The sequence below is a fragment of the Dendropsophus ebraccatus genome, chromosome 10 (assembly GCF_027789765.1).
Source record: "Dendropsophus ebraccatus isolate aDenEbr1 chromosome 10, aDenEbr1.pat, whole genome shotgun sequence".
Classification (NCBI taxonomy): Eukaryota; Metazoa; Chordata; class Amphibia; order Anura; family Hylidae; genus Dendropsophus; species Dendropsophus ebraccatus.
This window is the reverse complement of record NC_091463.1, coordinates 78,022,861-78,048,028: the sequence shown is the minus strand read 5'-3', so window position 1 is coordinate 78,048,028 and position 25,168 is coordinate 78,022,861. Positions and strand designations below refer to the sequence as shown.

At 45.6% G+C, this 25,168-nt stretch overlaps 1 protein-coding gene across 1 annotated transcript in view; it reads left to right on the top strand.

Moving 5' to 3' along the window:
- Positions 1-25,168, top strand: part of LOC138802977 (estrogen-related receptor gamma-like) — a 33,468-nt gene that overhangs the window by 2,885 nt on the left and 5,415 nt on the right. The window contains exons 2-6 of the mRNA XM_069986776.1: positions 8,559-8,938; positions 15,494-15,610; positions 20,240-20,359; positions 20,451-20,612; positions 24,075-24,344. Of these exons, the coding sequence (XP_069842877.1) occupies positions 8,559-8,938; positions 15,494-15,610; positions 20,240-20,359; positions 20,451-20,612; positions 24,075-24,344 (1,049 nt within the window). The remainder of the gene's footprint in view (positions 1-8,558; positions 8,939-15,493; positions 15,611-20,239; positions 20,360-20,450; positions 20,613-24,074; positions 24,345-25,168) is intronic.

The following is a 25,168-nucleotide window of genomic DNA, read 5'->3' as shown; positions in this document are numbered from 1 at the left end:
TGCATCATACACTGGATGCTTTGTGGGAGATCAGAATACATAGATCTGTGGGGGCTCAGTGTAGGGAAGAGACCCCAGAACAGCACTAATAGGGGATAGGGGGAGATGTTATTAGTGATGTTCTGGGGTCACTTCCCTGCACTGAGCCCCCACAAATCTATGTATTCTGATCTCCCACAAAGCACCTAGTGTATAGGACCCAACTACAACAGCTGCAGGCACTACAACTCCCAGCATGTACTGAAAGTCTGCAGCCCTCAGGATATGCTGGGAGTTTTAGTACCTGCAGCTGTTGTAGTTGCATTCTAGTTTAAAAGTTTGTGCTAGTGTACTGTAGTGACCGCAGGGCTGTCAGTACACTACCGCAAACCATACACTGACCCATTTAGACCCCAATGGTACACAGGCTCTGCACACTATAGAAGTGATTACAGTGCAGTTACTAATGACTCACAGGTGACGTCTTCTCCGATTGCCGTCGCTCACTTTTTTCTTTCTTCTCCATCTGGTGCAGCCATCATGATGACTTCTCCGACCACAACTCGTCTGCAGGCGGGCAGAGCAGGGTGACTGGGGAAGGGAGGCAGCTGGGGGTAACTGGGGAAAGGAGGCAGCTGGGGATGGCAGGAGGAACAGCTGGGGTGATAGGGGGAGGGGGAGAAGCTGGGGAGTAGCTGGAGTGACAGGGGGAGCAGGAGAAGCTGGGGAACAGGGGGAGCAGCTGGGGCGATGAAGGCAGCTGGGGCAATGGGGAGAAGCTGGGGCGACAGGGGGAGAAGATGGGGTGGCAGGGGGAGGGGGATAAGCTGGGGTGACAGGGGGAGCAGCTGGGGCGACAGGGGGAGGGGAAGCAGCTAGGGGTGGCAGGGGGAGAAGATGGGAGGGCAGCTGGGGTGGCAGGGGGAGAAGCTGGGGTGACAGGGGGAGAACCTGGGGCGACAGAGGGGAAAAGCTGGGGAACAGGGGGAGCAGCTGGGGCGACAGGGGGGCAGTCGGGTTAACAGGGAGGGGAGAAGCTGGGGAACAGGGGGAGAAGCTGGGGCGACAGGGGGAGGGGGAGCAGCTAGGGGTGGCAGGGAAAGGCGGAGAAGCTGGGTAACAGGGGGAGCAGCTGGGGCGACAGGGAGGGAGAGCAACTAGGGGTGGCAGGGAAAGGGGGAGAAGCTGGGTAACAGGGGGAGCAGCTGGGGCGACAGGGAGGGAGAGCAACTAGGGGTGGCAGGGAAAGGGGGAGAAGCTGGGTAACAGGGGGAGCAGCTGGGGCGACAGGGGGAGGGGGAGTAGGGGGAGAAGATGGGAGGGCAGCTGGGGTGGCAGGGGAGCAGAGGGACCAGCCGGGGGGGGATGCAGAGGGACCAGCCGGGGGGGGGGGGCGCAGAGAGACCAGCGGGGGGGGGATGCAGAGGGACCAGCCGGGGGGGGGGGGCGCAGAGAGACCAGCTGGGGGGGGATGCAGAGGGACCAGCCGGGGGGGGGGGGGCGCAGAGAGACCAGCTGGGGGGGGATGCAGAGGGACCAGCCGGGGGGGGGGGGCAGAGAGACCAGCTGGGGGGGGGGGTTCAGAGGGACCAGCTGGGGGGGGGTGCAGAGGGACCAGCGGGGGGGGGATGCAGAGGGACCAGCGGGGGGGGGGGGGGATGCAGAGGGACCAGCGGGGGGGGGGGGGATGCAGAGGGACCAGCGGGGGGGGGGGATGCAGAGGGACGCTGCTCAGCAGCGTGCGTGTGACGTCATCACGCCGCTGCTGAGCAGGGAAGTTCGGGCATCGCGGGGCTGCACTGTGAGCTTCCGGCCTGTGTGACAGTCTGTGCTGGAAGCTCACGCCGGCCCTGCATAGGGGGACCTTCCTTCCCAGCCTGCCTCCGTTCCTACCGCCCGACTGACCCCCCGCCACCCCCACCCCCCCCCCCCCGCACCACCCGGGCGCGGATGTCAGAGGCGGGGCGGCGGAGGGGGTAAAAAAAAAAAAATTAAATAAAAAAAGAAATGTGTCCTGCGGGTGCCTAGTGGCAAATAGGGCCCTGCATCTAATATATGTCTTCTATCTATCTGGGCATCATTCATTTATCTAATATATATCTATCTATCTATCTCGTATCTATCTATCTATCGCCTATCTATCTATCTATCTATCTATTTCTTATCTATCTATCTATCTATCTATCTATCATCTATCTATCTATCTATCTATCTCGTATCTATCTATCTATCTATCTGGGCATCATTCATTTATCTAATATCTATCTATCTATCTATCTATCTCGTATCTATCGATCTATCTCTCAACTATCTATCTATCTATCATCTATCTATCTCCTATCTCTATCTATCTATCTATCTATCTATCTATCTATCTATCTATCTATCTATCTATCTATCTATCTATCTCCTTTCTTTTAAAACTACAATTCATCTAATATCTATCTATTCAACATGTATCTATCCATCTAATATCCAGATAATATAAATGTCTATCTATCTATCTATCTATCTATCTATCTATCTCCTATCTATCTATCCATCCATCCTAGATTTTCCGCAGACAGGTATAAGTAATGACTAGAGATGAGTGAACCTGGAGCATGCTCGAGTCCATCCGAGCCCGATCATTCGGTATTTGATTAGCGGTGGCTGCTGAACTTGGATAAAGCCCTAAGGCTATGTGGAAATCCTGGATATAGTCATTGGCTGTATCCAGGTTTTCCAGACAACCTTAGAGCTTTATCCAAGTTCAGCAGCCCCAGCTAATCAAATGCCGAACGTTCGGGTTCAGATGGACTCAAACCCAAACCCGGTTCGCTCATCTCTAATAATGAGAAACAAGACAAACCTGTTCCCCCATCCCCGTGTTATTTTGTGCTGATGGTCCAATCGCTGCTCATTTATTTATTTACAAGAATAAATGACAAGTTATCCTTGTACCTTTCCCACAAAACTATATATCCATCTGCTCAGCTCCTCCTGCTCTATAACATGATGGCTGCAGACTGGACTGCATTTTCAAAGTGACAGGTTCCCTTTAAGTGGTTACTTTATTTGGTAATTCTAGGGTCCCAGCAACTTTAGGTTATCTATTGTAGTCTATAATTTGCCTTTTGTCCCAGTGGAGACTCCAACCATGCTTTACACTGAAGTGCCACTTGTTTTGCTGATGTGTATAAAAAGCACAAGTCTCAAGAAATGATCACAAAGAGAGGCTGAGTCCCTTAGAGGGATATTCTGCTCAAACTTTTCATATGTTGCTGCCCATAGTGAGACTAACAATTCTTTCCATACTTATTATCATCTATTCAGTCTCCTTCCCCCAGTTCCGAGCTGTTGAAGATACATAAATCTATGCGTGAGCTTCTCCCTAACCCCCCCCCCTCCGTTCTGAGACGGCTGATGTAAACAAGTCCCTATCTGCAACTTTGTAAAACCGGGAGTATTAGTAGCAATGTGTTAATCAGCAACTTGACCTGAGATTTACCTTTACAAAGAAGACACAAAGTTGTAGATAAAGCCTACCAGAGACTTGTTTACATGAGCCATCCCAGAAGACGGAGAGAAAAACTCACACACAGATTTTTGTGTTTTCAGTAGAAAGCAGCAGCTCAGAACTGGGGAAAGGAGACTGAATAGATAATAACAAGTATGGAATGAATTGATAGTCTCAACTTGGGAAGCAACATGTGAAAAGTTATGTTTGAGTGGAATACCTTTTTAATAGTAGAAACATCAAGAAATAATCATTAAGGTAAATGCTTTACTAAAGAACCAGGGACCTCTATAAGGGATGAAGCCGGAGTCCTTTCTTACAATCATTCACCAGTGATTAAACAGCTGGATCCCATACAGAAGCTATGGGTTGTCCTGTAAGATTCCCCTGCCAGGCAGTTCACTAGAGTTATGTTGCCCCTTCAACAGCTTCCCGAGTGCTTGTGATAATAAGAGAATTACCAGCAATGATATACCTTATCCTACAAAACATCTGAAAAACTAAAAATAGGCAAAACTGTTCACTCAGATCAAAAACATTTCCCCACAATGGATTGCTCGGCACCTTGAAGTGCTCAGACCCTTCCTTTTTGTGGACCAAAACAATATTTATAATAGGCTCTGCTCTTAAGACTATTGATCCAGTATACAAAATGGCTTTCTTCTCCCCGTATGGAAAAGTTCCCTTCAAGATATTGACAGAGAATAATCAAGAGTTTCAGATATTGATTTGAAACTTGATTTTATAATGGACACGTCCAGGATGGTCACTGACAGGTTACATGTAACTGAATTACAGAAGAAAGAAGTGACATATTTTACATAAATTAAGGGGTATTCTGCTTACAGCAAATAAAATATTCTTTGTATTATAAAAAGTTATAAAAGGGTCTTTGACACCCACTTGATCCCAGCTGCATACAGTTTACTGTATATAGTTTCTACAGTTGAAAAAAGACACATGTCCATCAAGTTCAACCAAGGAGGAAATGGATGGAGGGAAGGGGGATATACAAGGAGGGAATGGATGGAGGGAAGGGGGGTATACAAGGAGGGAATGGATGGAGGGAAGGGGGATATACAAGGAGGGAATGGATGGAGGGAAGGGGGGTATACAAGGAGGGAATGGATGGAGGGAAGGGGGATATACAAGGAGGGAATGGATGGAGGGAAGGGGGATATACAAGGAGGGAATGGATGGAGGGAAGGGGGATATACAAGGAGGGAATGGATGGAGGGAAGGGGGGTATACAAGGAGGGAATGGATGGAGGGAAGGGGGATATACAAGGAGGGAATGGATGGAGGGAAGGGGGATATACAAGGAGGGAATGGATGGAGGGAAGGAGGATATACAAGGAGGGAATGGATGGAGGGAAGGGGGGTATACAAGGAGGGAATGGATGGAGGGAAGGGGGATATACAAGCAGGAGATGTTACAGGAAACGAGCTCCATAGACTTACATGAAGCCCATATCCTCCAATTAGTCAGGTCGAACGATGAGCTGGGGAGTAAAGAACACAGCTATCTAACAATTGGTGAGGTCTTTGTACTGAGACCCTGACCAATCATTACTTTTGACAAGTTTAAAGTGACAGTAACAACTTAAAGGGGTTGTTCATTAAAAAAAAAAAAATCAACTGGTGCCAGAAGGTGCCAGAGATTTTTTAATTGACTTCTATTAAATGATCTCGTCTTCCAGTACTTTTAAGCTGCTGTATGTCCTGCAGGAAGTGGTGTTTTCTCTCCATTCTGACACAGTGCTCTCTGCTGCCACATCTGTCCATGTCAGAAACTGTCCAGAGCAGTAGAAAATTCCAATAAAAAAGTTCAGATTGGAAAGAATACCACTTCATGCAGGACATACAGCAGCTGATAAGTACTATCAGAGAAGTAAATAACAAATCTCTGGTACTTGTTGATTTGAAAGAAAAAAATGGTGAACTACCCCTTTAAAAGGGTTTCCCAGTCTTAGAAAAATTGATCATGGGTCAGGGAATAAGTGGATGACAAAAAAACTACCATTACTGTTCTGCTCAGTCCTGGTCCAGAGTTGCTGTCGTCCCAGACAGAACTTGGTCTTGCCCGTGAACACTGAGGTCAGTGATTGGCTGCAGCATGCCATGCTGACTGTATAGGGGCATCAGGGTACTTCACCAATTACCTGACCCATAGCCCAGAAAACCCTTTAAGGCTAGGTTCACACTGCATTTTTGCAATCCGTTTTTTTCGTCCGTTTTTTGAAAAAAAAAACTATTGAAAAAAACTGATGCGTTTGTGTGCATCCGTTTTGATCTGTTTTTCCATTGACTTCCATTATAAAAAAAACACGGATCTTTTTTTTACCGGACACAAAAGTAGTGTTGACAAAAAAACAGATTACAAAAACGCAGTGTGAACCAAGCCTAAGCAGGCACAGCTCAGCTCTTGACGTTTTCTGTACCTCTATTCATCCTCTGGATATAATATTTCCATTTAGCAAATAATTTTTAAAAAGAAACTTTCGTATTGTGTAGCTTTATTTAAACAATAAAAACCGTACGTCTGACAGAATAAAGTGCAAAGCACTGGAAAGCGATGGTCTGGGGGGGGGGGGGGTCCCTCCTTCAGGTCTGGTTCTGGTCTCATTGTAGCTGGAGTGGACTCACATGTGCCTGTTCACATACATAAAATGGGGGCTGTGATGTTTTGAGAGATTAGGCGGTTCCTGTCCCTACCTCCAAAAATTCTCCAGGGGGTGACAGTCAAATGGACAGAATCTATGTTAAGCATCTCTTTCAAAGGCCATTGAGCGGTATTGATCGAGATGTCAAGGGAAGAAGGCGAGAAACAGGTTCTCCTTTCATGTCAGCTTTTATAATGGGGTCTGACGCTTTCCCTGCTATCATTATCATCTCTCACCTTCTCATTGCTGGGTCCCGTCGGAATGGGGTCTGCTGACCACAGACAATCTGGAGGTTGTGCGGGGTCTCTCCACTTATCTACTCTTATCTACATATGGTGGAGGACTAGATATAATGGAGTTAAATGAGAAGATAGATGACATGATATTGTCTTCCACATCCCCATAGCCTTTTTACAGGAAGCATTCCCTACCGAATGTGAATAGCGATAAAGTTGCATTTGTTCTGTTCGCATCTAAAGAGAAAATAACTAAAGTCCATATATTTTTAGTTTTTCGCATAATCACCTACACATAATTGGTCTCAAGAATATGGGTTGTATTAGACAAAACGATTTTTCATTTCAACCGATTAACGATAAACAATTGTAAACAATCACTTTTAGGAACGACCTGAAATCATTCACCATAATACACAGAAGGACTATCGTTACGTTACAACGCAATGACGATCGTAATAATGATCATTCGTATATGAACAATTGGGGAGATTTATCAAACATGGTGTAAAGTGAAACTGGCTCAGCTGCCCCTAGCAACCAATCAGATTCCACCTTTCATTTTCCAAAGAGTCTGTGAGGAATGAAAGGTGGAATCTGATTGGTTGCTAGGGGCAAATGAGCCAGTTTCACTTTACACCATGTTTGATAAACCTTCCCTCATGTGTATAAACACTAAAAGATTTGCGAACGATTAGTAAACGATGCACTACACCTCCGGGTACACGGGTGGGGGTGGTGGGACACGGGGAAGGGGGCCATTCACAGACATAACATACATTACAAAGTTGTATAACTTTGTAATGTATGTTATTCTGTGAATAATTTTTTACCGCCGCACTACCCCTTTAACTATGATTTTATGGTCAGCTCAAAAGACAATCAATCAGTGACACACGTACAAATTTCTGTTAGTCGTTTGATCGTTGCCTGCATATGCACGGAAAGATTATGGCTTAAATTTGAACATTATAACGATTTTTCACCCAATAATCTCTACGTGTAATAGGGTCCCAATCCTAAAAGGGGTAATCCAGTGCCACAAAAACATGGCCACTTTCTTTCAGAGACAACACGACTCTTATCTCCAGTTCAGGTGCCAGTTGCAATTGAGCTCCATTAACTTTAATGGACCTGAGCAGCAAAACCCCGTCCAAGCTGGAGACAAGAGTGAGGTTGTCTCTGGAAGAAAGTGGCCATGTTTTTGTAGCGCTGGATAACCCCTTTAAAGGAATGATAAAGGCAAAACATATACTGTATTATGCCTATATGCTTTAAAAACAACCTCTATGTCATGCCCCGCCCCCTGAGGACCTTAACACCTGCCTTTAAAACTTTTTTTCTTGAATATACTAAACTTAAAGGAAAAGTCCGAGATCGGCTGCTGACTGGCTGAGCGGGGCTGACATGTCACAATCTGGGTCCCCACTCAGGAAGCGACCAGGAACCAGAGCAGGGGACAGTGGACCCCTGCGCTGGAGCCAGGGAGGTAGGTGCATGTTATGTTCAACCACCTTCTCTCTGGCTCTTTTGAAAAAAAAATGTCTGACCCTGGACTTCTCCTTTAAATGGCTTCCTATTGAATTCCTCCAAAAATATCCCCAAAGCCGGAATTAGACTGGCCCACCACAGGACAGGAGTGATGTCCAGGGGGGGTACAGGCCTTAAAGATGGGCTATCATCTCCTCTGGTGGGCTCAAGGCCAGCGACCCCAGACTACAGAAAACGCATCATTGGTTTGTGTGTGGAGTTTCCTTCTTCATGTTTTTATTTGTCTCCTAAATCGTTGAAAGAATTTAAAGGCACTTTCCCATTATAGTAAGTTATGGAATTTTACTTGGTTAAAAAGTCTAGAATGAAGGAGCTACAACTATAGTAAACCACACCAACCAGTTTTATTCTCCACAGCGCCACACCTCGCCCAGTACAAAGCAGGTACTGCAGCCTATTCACTTTAATGGAGGCAAGTAGCTGTCGTCCCTAGTCAGAAGTGGTAGCCATAGAGGGTTGAAGTGATCTGTTTACTCCGATCAGCTTCTATGGTGCAATATTACCTAATAGCCCATATGTATCAGATACTGTTATAATTTATTGGGGAGAGGGGCTAGAATTATCTGAAATTCCTCATCAGGATTATATTTCTATTCTCATTCTCTTTACACCTCATCTCTTGTCTTTCAGGTTTCTGTGTGGATTATCACACAATCTAAATCTGAACCTTCAGGTTAAAGCTGAGCCGAGCAGCCCACCCCTACAGATGGATACAGGGGGATATTTTAGCCCTGGAGGGATGTCGGACACCAGCAGCAGCTATGGACTATCTGTCGGGGGACAGTCTCAGGGACTGGATTCTCCCACTGCATTACTTGGTTTTTCGGATAATGGTGAGAAGCTGTTTGCCGATAGCCCCCCATCTCTAAGTGATGACCCCACTATGCAGTGTGTTTTGAGGTCTGTCCCCAAGCGACTGTGCCTGGTATGTGGCGACACTGCATCTGGATATCATTATGGGGTCGCATCGTGTGAGGCCTGCAAAGCTTTCTTTAAACGCACAATACAAGGTAAGAATGACTGTGACCCAGTTTATTATACTCTGTTATTCACCTCTACAAAAACATGGCCACTTATGTCCGACTCTTGTCAGATGTGGTTTGCAATTAAAGGGTTTATCCAGCGCTACAAAAACATGGCCACTTATGTCCGACTCTTGTCAGATGGGGTTTGCAATTAAAGGGTTTATCCAGCGCTACAAAAACATGGCCACTTTTCCCCCTCTCTTGTCTCCAGTTCAGGTGTGGTTTGCAATTAAGCTCCATTTACTTCAATGGAAAGGAGTTTCAAACCCCCACCCAATCACACTCTGTCTCTAGGAGGGACTGACCCATTATACCCATCACCATTAGCATTACATAGTAAAGGAAAGACCCATTATACACATCACTGTCATTATTATACACTGGTTCTAGAAGGGACTGACCCATTATACACATCACTGTCATTATTATTATATGCTGGTCCTAAAAGAGACTGACCCTTTATACACATTACTGTCTTTATTATACTCTAATCTTCGGAGGCACTGACCCATTATAGACATCACTATCAGAATTACCCTCTGGTCCGAGGGGGGACTGACCTATTATACACATCACCTTCAGTATTACACACGAGTCCTAGGAAAGACTGACCCATTATATACATCACTTTCAGTATACACTCTGGTCCTAGAAGGGACTGACCTGTTATACACATCACTTACACTCTGGTCCTAGAAGTGACTGACCCGTTATACACATCACTTAAACTCTGGTCCTAGAAGGGAATGACCTATTATACACATCCCTGTCATTATTATCCTCTAGTCTTCAGAGACACTGAACCATTATATCACATCACTAATATTATTACCTTCCGGTCCTAGGAAGGACTAACCTGTTATACACATCACTGTCATTATTTATACTTAGGTCCCTGGAAAGACTTATCCATTATTCACGTCACTGCCGCTATTACACATGACTCCTAGGAAAGACCCATTATATACATCACTGTCAGTTTTATACTTTGGTCCTAGGAGGGACTGACACATCATACACATCACTTACACTCTGGTCCTAGAAGGGACTGACACATCATACACATCACTTACACTCAGGACCTAGAAGGGACTGAGCCATTATACACATCACTGTCATTGTTATGCTCGGGTCCTAGGAAGGACTAACCCATTATCTACATCACTGCCAGTCTTACACATTGGTCCTAGAAGGAACTTCACTATGAGTATTACACAAGAGTCCCAGTAAGGACCTATCCATTATACACATCACTGCCATTGTTACACTCTTGTCCCTGGAAGAACTGATCCATTCTACACGTCACATGGATGGACTCACCATTACAAGACAGCAGCCATTTTCAGCCGTACTAGGGACACTATTGAGGCAGAGTGTTTTGGGAACTGTCATGAATATTAATAGTGCATTGAGTAACATGGCAGCCTGTCTATATTTGTAATTCTAGAGTGATCTTAGTACCACTTTGCCCTCCCCTGGTCCCGCACAGACACAATGATATTTGGCAGCTCCTGATGGACGAGGCCAGAGGTTATAACAACATAATTAAATCTTTATTGATTCATCTTCATAACTAAACAGGTGAGGAGTAATCCCTGGATCGCAGCACAGAAAGGAGTCCCGGCATTAACCCCTTCTCTTCATTCATAGAGGTCTAAGAGAAATATTAGGCATAGTATGAACTATATAACAACTTTATCATTTAATTCACATACTGATAAGATGGTGAGGTTACCTAGAAGTATAGATTATGTATATTTCTTTAATGTAGGACCACCACACATGATGTGCAACTCACAATTTCACAGTAGGTGGTTATAACGCTGTGGTTATAAAGCTAAAACTGCATAAACCTATATTTTAAACTAATACAAGAAATATTGTTGTTGTTGTTGTTATATATCATATCAGAAAATCCTAAATTTATTGTTTACTCTTAAAGTCCATGGCCTATTAGCTCAATGAGGGATCAGTTTACACCTGCCTATAGAAGTCTATGGAGGGAGGAGGCAAAGAAATAACAAGATCTCATAACATTAATTCATATGTATAGAGCCTACCCTTCACCCAATCCCTCCTTAGTTAAACTTGATGGCCAACTGTCTTTTTTAAACCATACTAACTTACTATGTAACCCCAGTCCTGCATTCAATGCTGTCACTGATCAGTACCGCTCTATAATGTCCTCTATGCTGTTGCAGCTTCTTAAATGGGTACTCCGGCCCGGAGGTAAGCTATGGCCGGTGAGGGGGTGGTTAAGGACAGCGGAGGTCACTTACCTCCCCGGTTCCACTGCCGGGTCCCGAATCGCACCGCCCGGTACAGCCGTCCCTCGGCCGATTCGTGGTGTGAACTGCGGCATGAGACGTGATGTCTCAAGGCAGCTAAGCCATTCAGCGGCCAAGGCGGGACTCTGCTACGCCCGCTGAATGGCTAAGCTGCCTTGAGACGTCACGTCTCATGGCGCAGCTCACACCAGGAAGCGGCCGCGGGACATACAGCCGCCGATAAGTACTAGAGAACATGAGATTTCTAAGTAGGAGTAAACTACAAATCTATATAACTTTCTGGCAACAGTTGACAGTCCATCAGGTTTGTCTTTGTCACCAAGCAGGCTACGCCATTTTGCATTAGTCTACCCAACAGTAACCTGGTGGATTAGAACCATGCCACCACGGTGACCATAGCCAATGGTGTGTAGGATGGAGGTGGTACATAAATAAACACCACTTTCATCCTAAGTCATAGTAATGCAATCAGAGATAACTGATGTGTATACTGAGGTGAGGTGTATATGGAAATTTCACAATTCCCACATTTTGTCTCTATGTAATAACAATATAATCCAGGACACTGAGGCAAAAGCATAATGGTCAGGTGTGAGGAGCTGAAGGAAGGTATATAGGTCAACGTATAGGAACGTCTAGTCACCTGGCACTTGTCCAGATCTCACTTAGCCGTTCCTTTACCCCTGGTTATGGATCTTGTGAAATATGTTGCGAGCCAGCCAAGGCCTTAAATTGGTTGAATAATCTCATTGATCTGCGTGTGAAGGCTCAATATGGGAAGTGAAAGGGAAAAGGCATTAGATGGCTCCTGTGTCATCCTGTCCATCAGCAATGAACCCTTGAGAATGCAATTGTGCAAATAAAAGGCAAATAGATCAGACAAACAAATCTGGAAACAAATGATAATTTTAGACAATTTTTTAAAATCAATTTTCTGGAGTGTCTGTTTGGATCATTAGCCAAATCTGATAGGCCCATTTTTTGTATGGCGGAGGTCATGTGTAATGTTAGGTATAAACCTCACAACATGTATAACATTAGAGGTATCAATACATATAAAGTTTAATGTATTGTAAATATTATTTGTTGAATATCATCTTGATGTGTATTAGGAATTAAAGGGGTTATCCATTGCTACAAAAATATGGCCACTTTTTCCCCTCTCTTGTCTCCAGGTCAGGTGCGGTTTGCAATTAAGCTCCATTTACTTCAATAGAACTGAGTTTGAAACCCCACCCAATCTGGAGACAAGAGAGGGGGAAAAGTGGCCATGTTTTTTTAGCACTGGATAACCCCTTTAAATGCTGCGTGCTTGGGTTGGATGAGCTTGAGGTACTCTTATCTCTATTCTTTACACATATACCATAGGTGTCAAACTTTGGATAGAGTAGTAGCAAAAACAGTTGTATCATCATGTCTTCTGTGCAAAGTGATGAATTGGAAGTGTTTGTTCTTATTTAATAGAGGCAGTTTGTACAGTTCATCTGACCATCAATATAATTCTTCCAGAGACAGCACCACTCCATTGAAGTGAATGGAGCTTAAAGGGGTTATTCAGGACTGCAAAAAAATGGCCACTTTTGCCCCGCTCTTGTCTCCAGGTCAGGTGTGATTTGCAATTAAGCTCCATTTACTTCAATGGAACTGAGTTTCAAACCCCACCCAATCTGGAGACAAGAGAGGGGGAAAAGTGGCCATGTTTTTTTAGCCCTGGATAACCCCTTTTATAGCAAACCACACCTGACCTGGAGACAAGAGTTGTGTGGTGTCTGGAAAAAAGTGGCCATGTTTTTCTAACACTGGATAACCCCTTTAAATTTATAGCAAATATATACCTAGGCCATTTTTTGGTGCTGGTGCTGCATGACACCATCACCCTACTTCAAACTACCTGCAATAGGAGGTCTGATACCAATATGCCATTTGTTAGTACATTTTCCATGGTAACATTTATGGAGACTTCGAGGGAGATTTATCATAAACTCCATTCCCTTGTAATACTTTATTGAAGTTAAATGTGACACTTCATAGTCCAAAGACCGACATGTTTCGGGCGTAAGCCTACGCCCGAAACATGTCGGTCTTTGGACTATCAAGTGTCACATTTAACTTCAATAAAGTATTACAAGGGAATGGAGTTTAGAGCTGGACATTTGTCTTTTCATGGGCCCTGCAACAGTCCTACTTCCAGGGACACTCTAGCAGCCACTCAGGCAGCCCTAACTTAGTCGGACTGGCCCACCAGAGGACGGGAAGATCCTCCGGTGGGCCCCCAACTTTAGAACCTGCACTAACACTGACTTACATGTTTTTTCTCACTGGTTCTTCATTGGTGGGCCCCTAGGATCATTTCCTCTGGTGGGCCCCAAATACCCCAGTCCGACACTGACCCTTATGATATGTTCACCTATTCTTCCAACCATCCATGATCCAGTCCTGGATTCATTATAATGTACTGTTGTCCCAAAACCATATACAGCTTTCCTGTCAAGAGTTGAGTGTGAAGCAGCTGTTATTTGACAGTCGTAAAAAAATAAATAAATATAAATATATATATATATATATATATATATATATACATCAACATAACATTTATAGTTATCTAAGCATGGCTCCATATAGTAACCATAGATATGTCATGTATTACATGAAAGTGCTCTGGGAAAAGGGCCGCCTTAGGGAAAACAAAAACACATATGTCCACTTTCCTGACCGCATTTGTCCAGTCAATTCATTCATAATAATTTCTGCTTTAACTCCTTAATATCATCCTGCAATCGAGGCCACAACGGCTAATTGAAGTATTGATGGGAGGTAGTGCCAAGTTTCCACAGGGTTGGTCTCCCCTCCATCCCCACACATGGACCCGAGGAGGAATCTGTCAGGCAAAAGAGAGCAGTCAATATTCATTAGTGTGTGTAAGCTTTGAGTGGCAGAGCATCCCTTCACATCCTACCATGGGCCCCCCTAGGGACACGCTGCCGCTATACAGCAGGCTCTGCCTCTCCTCCACTTTCTCTCTGTTTATTCTCATTTGTAATTAAATAAGCTGCAGATACCCCAAAGGAACGCGGGGGGAAGATCAGCGAGGGGAGAGAAGAGCCGTAATACTATGTTTACATCTGTCTTACTGTTACTGTCACCATTGAAGATGTCTGCACGGACAGCTTTATCATAAACTTGTATCGGGAGGGTCTCCCCATTGTGTTCCCGCACTCTATACCCTATATAGTTGGTCACTAAAATATACATTTCATTTCTAGTAACTTTGACTTCTGGTAAAAGATCCTCACTCCAAGGCTGGAGGCCATAGGCCATCTACTCATTGCAAAATGCAGGGGATGCAAGGGCTAATAGGGCACATCAATGCGATCACTTTATAGTGAGTGACAGCTGCAGCTCTATACCATTGGATCAAGACTGTGTACTGGGGTTATCATCAGTGTTACTGGATCTCAGGAGCCTATAGACACTAATACTTTGTGGTTTTATGAATTACACTGTAAATAAATGTGCAAATGACCATAAAAATATAATTATTTATACCCCATGTATAAAAGTATGTTGAATGGAATCAACACCTCTAATATGGCCTTAAAGGGGTTATCCAGTGAAAATCTTTCTGTCAAATCAACTGGTTTCAGAAAGTTATATAGATTTGTAATGGTGCGTTTACACACAGAGATTTATCTGACAGAATTTTGAAGCCAAAGCCAGGAACAGACTATAAACAGGGTGCAGGTCATAAAGGAAAGACTGAGTTTTCCTGCCTTTTTAAGTCCATTTCTGACTTTGACTTCCAAAATTGGTCAGATAAATCTGCCTGTGTAAACGCACCATAATTCACTTCTATTTAAAAAAAAAACCTCAGGTCTTCTAATACTTATCAGCTGCTGTATGTCCTACGGGAAATTTTCTTTTCTTTTCAGTCTGGCACGGTGCTCTCTGCTGACATCTTTGGCCGAGACAGGAACTGTCCGGAGCAGGAGGGGTTTTCTATGGGGATTTGCTACTACTCTGGACAGTTCCTAGGACAGAGGTGGCAGCAGAGAGCACTGTGTCAGACTGGAAAGAATACACCACTTCCTGCAGGACATACAGCAGTCGATAAATATGGAAATGTTCTGGAACCAGTTGATTTGAAAGAAAAAGATTGTTGCTGTATAACCCCTTTAACCCTGAGAAGTAGACAGCATAGTGATCTCTGCATGGTATATCTGTATCCATAGTGTTGTGTCTGTTCTTTTCACAGGTAATATTGAATATAGCTGTCCTGTGGTGAATGACTGTGAAATTACCAAGCGGCGGAGGAAATCTTGTCAAGCCTGCCGCTTCCGCAAGTGCCTGAAAGTTGGAATGATGAAAGAAGGTACATACGTGACAACATTTAGGGTAGCTTCACACGTACTGTATTGCAGCAGATCTGATTGTAATTTACTTGTATTTAAAAATTTTCCACTACTTATCAGCTACTATATGTCCTGCAGGAAATAGTGTATTCTTTTCAGTCTGACACAGTGCTCTCTGCTGCCACCTCTGTCCATGTCAGGAACTGTCCAGAGCAGCAACAAAATCCCATAGAAAACCTTTCCTGCTCTGGACAGTTCCTGTCTCGGACAGAGGTGGCAGCAGAGAGCACTGTGTCAGACTGAAATGAATACACCGTTTCCTGCAGGACATACAGCAGCTAAGTATGAAAAGACTTATAATTTTTATTTAAATTACAAATTTATATAATTTTCTGAAACCAGTTTATTTGAAAGAAAAGGATGTTTGCTGGGTAATCCCTAACATTGTCCTCATCTCCCTTTACAACCAATTAATTCTGATTATGGATAACTGGCCTATGGTGCCCCAATTTGTTTTTGTGGACTTATTTTAGTGCCCAATTGATGAAAACAAATTAAATGCACCTTTAAGTCTGTGTTTACATGTTAAAGTTGCATTACAGTAAAAGCAATATATGTGACAGTACTTCAGTGCAACTACAATGTGTGACCGTAGGGAACATGTCAGTAGTTTTGTTGCTAGATTTTCCGATTTGTTCACATACCTAGAAGGCCCTATAAAGCACTGGCAGATTACCTTACATGGGAAGGCAGTCAATAACCACTAGAATATGCCTTAAAGGGGTTTATAACACTGATGGATAGGTCCAGGCCTGTATTTAGAGTTCATGCTGCCCTAGGCACTTTGCACGCTGAGGCGCCCCCCCCCCCCCCCCCCCTCGGTTACATGCATGATATATACCCCAGAACATCACTAATAGGTATAGGGGGAGATGTTTTTGTTCTATCCCCTATTAGTGATGTTCTGGGGTCACTTCCATACACTGAGCCCCCACAGATCTATGTATTCTGATCTCCCACAAAGCATCCTGTGTATAGGACCCAACTACAACAGCTGCAGGCACTACAACTCCCAGCATGTACTGACAGTCTGCAGCCCTCAGGATATGCTGGGAGTTGTAGTGCCTGCAGCTGTTGTAGTTGAGTCCTAGTTTAAAAGTTTGCGCTAGTGTACTGTAGTGACCGCAGGGCTGTGTCAGTACACTACCGCAAACAATACACTGACCCAATGGTACACAGGCTCTGCACACAATAGAAGTGATTACAGTGCAGTTACTAATGACTCACAGGTGACGTCTTCTCCGATTGCCGTCGCTCACTTTTTTGCTTTCTTCTCCATCTGGCGCAGCCATCATGAAGACTTCTCCGACCAAAACTTGCATGAAGGCGGGCAGCTGGGGTGAGGGGGAGCAGCTAGGGGTGGCAGGGGGAGAGTCTGGGGAGGCAGAGGGAGCAGCTAGGGTGGCTTGGAGAAGATGGGGCAGCTGGGGTGGCAGGGGGAGAAGAGGGGGGCATGGGGAGTAGCTGGGGTGGCAGGGGGAGCAGAAGGGGGAAAGGCGGAGGAGAAGGGGGCAGGAGAAGATGGGGTGATAGGCAGGGCGAGAAGCTGGGGGGAAGGCAGAGCAGCTGGGGGGTGCAGGAGGACAGGCTGGGGGGTGCAGGGGGAGAGGCTGGGGGGTGCAGGAAGAAAGGCTGGGGGGTGCAGGAGGAGAGGCTGGGGGGTGCAGGAGGAGAGGCTGGGGGGTGCAGGAGGACAGGCTGGAGGGGGTGCAGGGGGAGAGGCTGGGGGGTGCAGGAGGAAAGGCTGGGGGGTGCAGGAGGACAGGCTGGAGGGGGTGCAGGGGGAGAGGCTGGGGGGTGCAGGAGGAAAGGCTGGGGGGTGCAGGAGGAGAGGCTGGAGGGTGCAGGAGGAGAGGCTGGGGGGTGCTGGGGAAGAGGCTGGGGAGATGCTGGGGGGGATGCTGGGGAGGATGCTGGGGGGAGGCTGGGGGGGATGCTGGGCGGATGCTGGGGAGATGCTGGGGGAGAGGCTGGGGAGGATGCTGAGGGAGAGGCTGGGGAGATGCTGGGGGGATGCTGGGGAGATGCTAGGGAGATGCTGGGGGAGAGGCTGGGGAGATGCTGGGGGGATGCTGGGGAGATGCTAGGGAGATGCTAGGGAGATGCTGGGGGGATGCTAGGGAGATGCTGGGGGGATGCTGGGTGGATGCTAGGGAGATGCTGGGGGGATGCTAGGGAGATGCTAGGGGGATGCTAGGGAGATGCTGGGGGGATGCTGGGGGGATGCTAGGGAGATGCTGGGGGGATGCTGGGTGGATGCTAAGGAGATGCTGGGGGGATGCTAGGGAGATGCTGGGGGAGAGGCTGGGGGAAGAGGGAGCGGCTAGGGAGCAGAGGGAGGTAGGCCGGGTCCGGGTCCAGTGAGCTTCCCGCGGGCACACACTGCCTCTATCACAGGCCGGAAGCTCACAGCTGCAGCCCCGCAGTGCACGAACTTCTCTCCTGTTCGGCGCGATGACGTCACGTGTGTCGCTGCCGAGCTGGAGAGAAGGACCGCGGGGCTGCAGCTGTGAGCTTCCGGCCTGTGAAGCCGGAAGCTCACCGAAAGCTGCAACACCCCCCCCCCCCCCGGGCGGCGGACTAGGCACCTGTGGTCCGGTGCCTATGGCGGCAGGGGAGAATTTTTTGTTTTTTTATTAAAAAAAAATTTGTTCCCTGTGGGTGCCGCCCCCCGCAGGGCGCCGCCCTAGGCACCGGACCACGGGTGCCTAGTGGCAAATACGGCCCTGGATAGGTCATCAATGTAATAAGACTTGACAACCCCTTTAAACATGGGTTAATTATCACAGAGATTTGCTAAATTGTTCTGCTAGGTAATGCATCATGGAATCCCAATAATCCTCAAATGAAGATGTTTAGAGAGAAGATATCCATCAGAGAATATATAACATAGACATACTACTTAAAGGGGTTGTCCGGCGCTAAAAAATTATTCACAGCATAACACACATTACAAAGTTATACAACTTTGTAATGTGTGTTATGTCTGTGAATGGCCCCCTTCCCCGTGTCCCACCACCCCCACCCGTGTACCCGGAAGTGTGGTGCGCTATACTCACATGTCACGTGCCGACCACGGTCTCCGATCCTCAGCAGTGACGTCTTCTTCGGGCGGCCGGCAGATCTTCCCGAGTGCCGGCCGCCCTCTGCAGCGTCATCCGAAGCTCAGCCGCGATTGGCTGAGCATAACTGTGCTCAGCTAATCGCAGCTGAGCAGCTGATGACGTGGCCGCGTCATCAGCCGCTCAGCCGCGATTGGCTGAGCACAGTTATGCTCAGCCAATCGCGGCTGAGCTTCGGATGACGCTGCAGAGGGCGGCCGGCACTCGGGAAGATCCGCCGGCCGCCCGAAGAAGACGTCACTGCTGAGGATCGGAGACCGTGGTCGCCACGTGACAGGTATGTATAGCGCACCACACTTCCGGGTACACGGGTGGGGGTGGTGGGACACGGGGAAGGGGGCCATTCACAGACATAACATACATTACAAAGTTGTATAACTTTGTAATGTGTGTTATTCTGTGAATAATTTTTTAGCGCCGGACAACCCCTTTAATAGTGGAGGTTCTTGTTTCTTGGCCAGAGTGGACAGCGGTTACAAAGAGTGTCTCTAACTCTGGAGGACCTGTCCTGTCCTGCGTTACACAGACAACCTATTGATTTAAATGAACACACTGTAATTCTTAATTTCCCCTTTGGTGGCACTACAGAACATTCAGACACTTAGAGCCATATTACACAGCCTGATGACTTGACTCTTGACTCTAGATCGACTCTTGCTTATGGTATGTGCACACTAAGGAATTTTCACGGATAACTTGCCTTGGATTTCGCTGCTCTTTCCCACTTCACTCTCCATTTTATTGTCAGGCAGATTCTGCCATCTGCACAAAGAATGAACATGTTCATTCTTTAGGCTGACCATAGAATGGAGTCTATGAGATGGGCAGAGAGTCAAGCGGGAGTGAGCGGCAGAATCTGTGGCAAGTAATCCGCGAGAATTCCTTAGTGTGCACATACCCTTACTGCACAATAATACATACATACCTCTCTGCACTCCCTATGTCCTGCTAGCTTTGGCCTGCTCCCTGCAGTGCCTAAAGTGACAGACCGCTCAGCCAATCACCAGGACAGTACAGGAAGCAGGCCGAAACTAGCAGGACATCAGGGAGGGTGTAGAGGTACATATAGTTTATTACCGTTTCTTCACACTGTCATCAGCTATTGGCTGCCCATCGCTATAACACATAGTGATGTGTGGTCGTCGGAGGATGGTTTTAGGTCAGGACCAAAAGACACCATCAGCCGATGATTGTTGTTATCGGCTGATCATTGTCTATATTACACTGATGGATGATCTGCCAAGTTGGCCTGATTTGGCAGATTACCCCTCCGTGTAATAGGGCCTTTACTCCTAGGGTTTCCCTACAAAGTACAACTGAAGGGTGGGGATTCAGCAGGGGGGTGTTTTTTTATCCCCTTATTGACACGATACCCCTCTAACAAGTAGGCATTGCCTAAACCATTTTAGTACGCAGCCTATGTAGATACATGTATCTGTGATTACATATGTAAAACTTTTGTTCTAGGTGTGAGGTTGGATCGAGTGCGCGGTGGTAGACAAAAGTACAGACGTCCAGTGGAGGTTGAGACTCCAGATCTCTGCTCTTACCTCACTGCTCACCATTCATTTCAAGGAAAAAAGACAAGTAGGTTTTTACTATTATACACTAGATACAATGGGACATGTCATGGTCATAACATACTCCATCTCTTATTTTACTCTCTCGCTCCTTGCAGCAAACAAAGTAGTATCTCACTTGGTATTGGTGGAGCCCGGGGAGGTATTTGCCAGCCCTGATCTTGACCTTGAAGACAGTGATCTACGCACCCTGACCACTCTGTGTGAGCTCATCAACCGGGAGCTACTTGTCACCATTGGCTGGGCCAAACATGTTCCAGGTACAGTCCTACATTTTCTATACATGCCATTAAACAGGTGACAAATATCACTCTGCTGATTCTATCAATGATATACTGTATATTAGAGAATTACATGCGCATCGGAAGCCATCCCCCATGCAGTCAACAATGTGGATGATAATCCCTACTTTATCCAACCGGTTGGAACGCGGCCTAAGAATATCAGGGAGATTTATCAACCATGGTGTAAAGTGAAACTGGCTCAGTTACCCCTAGCGACCAATCAGATTCCACCTTTCATTCCTCACAGGCTCTTTGGAAAATGAAAGGTAGAATCTGATTGGTTGCTAGGGGCAACTGAGCCAGTTTCACTTTACACCATGTTTGATAAATCTCCCCCTATGTTCCCACTACAGGAACCTGCCATTCTATATCGGAGAAAGGCGTATGTTTATTAATAATGAAGGTCAATAATAATGATCATGGTTATTATTTGCGCCAACAATATTAACAGATGTCCGCCTTTCCCCGGGAAGATCCTATAGTGGGAACATAGCCTTGGGGTGTTTACACATTTAGGTTTTTAAGTGCAGTTATTTTATAAAAAGCCAGGAATGGATGATAAAGGTAAAACTTTTTTTTATTTTAGTTTGTTCATGGATTTGTATAAAAAATACTGCTATTAAAAACTTTAATGTGCAAACAAAGTCTAATAAAAGCAATTTGATATAACATTCAGGCAGTGTTTGCTCATTAAAGTTTTGGGCTATGTTCACACGCTGTGCAAACAATGACAGTTCCGACACGAACGGCCGTAGTTTAACGCCGGAATTAATGATCATAAACATTTAAGTAAAGTTTTGTATGGAAATGAGGGAAATCGAGGTCAAAATGGTGCTATTTTACCATGATTTGTGCAAATACAATAAGATTATGCAATTTTTCTGCTGAAATTTTAACAAAAGTTTTGAAAAAATGCGTCGTAATTGCGACACAGCCTTAAGGTGGAGCAATACTTTAAAACTTAAGGTAATAAATGAAAAAAAAATTATTGGAGGGGGTTATTTAAAGAAGTCCGACCATTTTTAAAATCTGGCAGCCGACAGGGGGAGGGGTAAATTTGATCCGGAGTATGAACTCAATTCTACCCGTGCCTGCAGTGAGCGGCGGGACCAGCCTTGGGAACCCCGCTGCAAGGCATTTTCCCCCAAGTTGTGATGACGTCACGACTCGGGGGGAAAATGCCTGTCAGTCAGTGGAGCGGCGTCCCACTCCAGTCACTGACTGGCTAAGCCAGTCCATCATCTGGATGATGATGTGTCAGCGCTGGAGATCCCGAAGCCTCATTGTAGGCACAGGGAGAGGTAAATTCATACTCCTGATCAATTCTCCCCCTGCCCCTGCCGGTTCCAAATTTTAAAAATCAGCGGACTTCTCCTTTAACAATACACTATAAATTATCAATTATTCATATTGTTATATTTATATGTATTTGTTTATAAATATGTATTATACATTATTACAATAAATTCTATAAAAAAATTAGAAACCAACATTTATAAAGTATAGTATCAGTAAGCCTAGAAAATGTGACAATACTATGCCCGCTCCATCCAGAATGCTTTGCCTTAAGAAGCATCTGATAACCAAGACATTTGGTGGCAGCCTCTGACTCCCCTCCAAGTTGGGTTGTGTGCTATCATCCCCGGCATCTATTGAGTGGCTGCAAAAGGACACAGATTATCATCTCCAAATTAATGGTATTCAGGGGCCCTTCTCCAATTGTGACACGGCCGAGCCCCCTCCTCCAGTGATAGCAATCTCCAATATTTCCCAATTAAACGGAGCACTCAATATATAAAGAAACAATTGTATTGCCATAGTGCGAAAGAGACAGGTAATGGAGGCTGACACCACAAAGAGGAGCTAATTGAAAGGAACAGGAGTGCGTGACAGGGCAGGAGGTTCCTGCTGATATTCAGAACAAAACGCACCCAGATTGCAGTGAAGGTTACTGGGGAAGGTGGAATCTGCTGCCCATCACTGATAGAATCCTATAGAGAAATATACATAGTCTAATACTGCCATATACCGCCATATACCATTCATGTGTGTTCTATACCCCTCACATCTTACAGTTCTTTATAGCATTCATCCTATTACTTCCCTATGTATTCTGCATAGCAGTAGTCTGCACATTGTGGTTTTCGAATAAATGTGAAACTACAACTCCCAGCATGCAGTGACAGCTTCGTGCTATCAGGACATGATGGGTGGCATCAAAACACCAAGTCCACTGACCACCGATGTGTATGTATGTCTGCCATATCAGAAGACACTAGTATAGTAAATGGCACATGCTAGATGGGGGCCCTTTTCAAATTTTGAATTAGGGTCCAAAAATTTTTTTAAAGTTTTTCTTTTTTTTTCTTTTTTACAAGAAGATGTGCTAATGTTAACTCTACTGATCGCATCACATACTGATCGCTTTATATATTAAGACTCATAGGGGGAGATTTATTAAACATGGTATAAAGTGAAACTGGCTCAGTTGCCCCTAGCAACCAATCAGATTCCACCTTTCATTCCTCACAGACTCTTTGAAAAATGAAAGGTGGAATCTGATGCTAGGTTGCTAGGGGCAATTGAACCAGTATCACTTAGACTTATTCCCTGTTATACATAACAAGGAAGATCTGCCACCTTGATTTCCCTGTTCTTTTGTCCCATCCACAACACGGCGTTCTATGGAGAGCCGTGTGATCTCCTCTCCAATCTTCACTTCCTGGATAACATGGTGATGTCACTTCCTGGATAACATGGTGATGTCACTTCCTGGATAACATGGTAATGTCACTTCCTGGATAACATGGTGATGTCACTTCCTGGATAAAAATGGTGATGTCACTTCCTGGATAACATGGTGATGTCACTTCCTGGATAACATGGTGATGTCACTTCCTGGATAACATGGTGATGTCACTTCCTGGATAAAATGGTTATGTCACAACCCGACTCCCAGAGCTGTGCGGGCTGTGGCTGCTGGAGAGGATGATGGCAGAGCAACACTGAGGGACACAGGGCACTGGAGGGACACTGAGCATCCCCCTGCCATTATCCTCTCCAGCAGCTACAGCCCGCACAGCTCTGGGCTTCTCCTTTAAGTGAAATTATTCGTAAATTGAAAAAACATGAAAATCTATGTGAAAAATAAAGTCAAACGACACAACAAATTCCACACTGACTTCAAAGAGGTTTTCATTTCTGAGCAGTTTTTGCCAATGTGAACATACCCCAATACTGTAGTATAGCATAAACTCCATACAAATATATATTCCCCTACTTATGTTCCCATACTGTTTTGTATAATCCCACTCTATAGCTTCACATCACATCCAATGCTGTTTATCGCTGCTTATTATGCTCAGAATGACTCCCATATTGCATTTCCTCTACACATGTTATAGAAGGACCATGTCTGAGTGTTCCTATACATTTTAGGTTTCTCAGTCCTGTCCTTGGTGGATCAGATGGCACTACTGCAGAGCGCGTGGATGGAAGTCCTGGTTCTGGGCATTGTCTATCGCTCATTACAGATGAACGACGAGCTGGCGGTGGCAGACAACTTCTTGCTGAGCAGGGAACAGTGCCGCAGCTCGGGGCTTCTCAATCTCCATTCGGTTCTGCTTCAGCTGGTCAGGAAATATCGAAAAACAAAGCTGGACAAGGAAGAATTTGTCACCCTGAAGGCCATGGCACTCGCTAACTCAGGTATCCATCACCCACCTACCAGGGCAGATACATGACACAAGACAATGATAGGGGGTTATTTATGAAGATGTATGCTCAGTTCACACTATGTTTGTGCCATATTGTTCATTGTGTGGACATATAATTTATCACTTATCCTAAACATTGCCTTAAAGGGGTTGTCCAGACTTAGAAAAACATGTCCGCTTTTGCAGCTCAGTTCCTTTCAAGTGAATGGAACTAAGTTGCAATATCACACACAACCTGGAGACAGGTGTGGCACTGTTTTGCTGTTGCTTTTTCTAATCCTAGGCGCCTAGGCCTCAGACCCCTGTGTATCAGTTCAAGCTATTGTAAAGGCCAGTAATGGCTAACCTGTTGCACTCCAGCCATTGGAAAACTACAACTCCCATCACACCAAGACAGCAAAGCCATATGTTTGGTTGTCAGGGCATGATGGGAATTGTAGTTTTGCAACAGCTCAAGAGCCGAAGGTTTTCCTTCACTGGTATAGGCCCGTGCACAAGACTGTATGAAAATCTGCTACCATTCGACACTCTAATGGAGGTGTATTGTAGCTGTATGGTATTCCATATGTGGGTACTATATGGATACTAAAGTAATACCCATTTCACCATTAGCCATGGTTAGGGCCTCAGCCTCTATGGAGGTTATCTGCCCGCCAATACAGCCTCCTGTTCATTCTAACTTCTCTTACTCTTCCTATACAATCCGTCCCTGATCTGTGGGACGTGAGTCACGGGATGATCCCACTGACAGCTGTCACAGCCTCTTACAAATAGACAGCGCTGTGTTATCGATGGCCGCCTCTTGGAGTCTGGCAT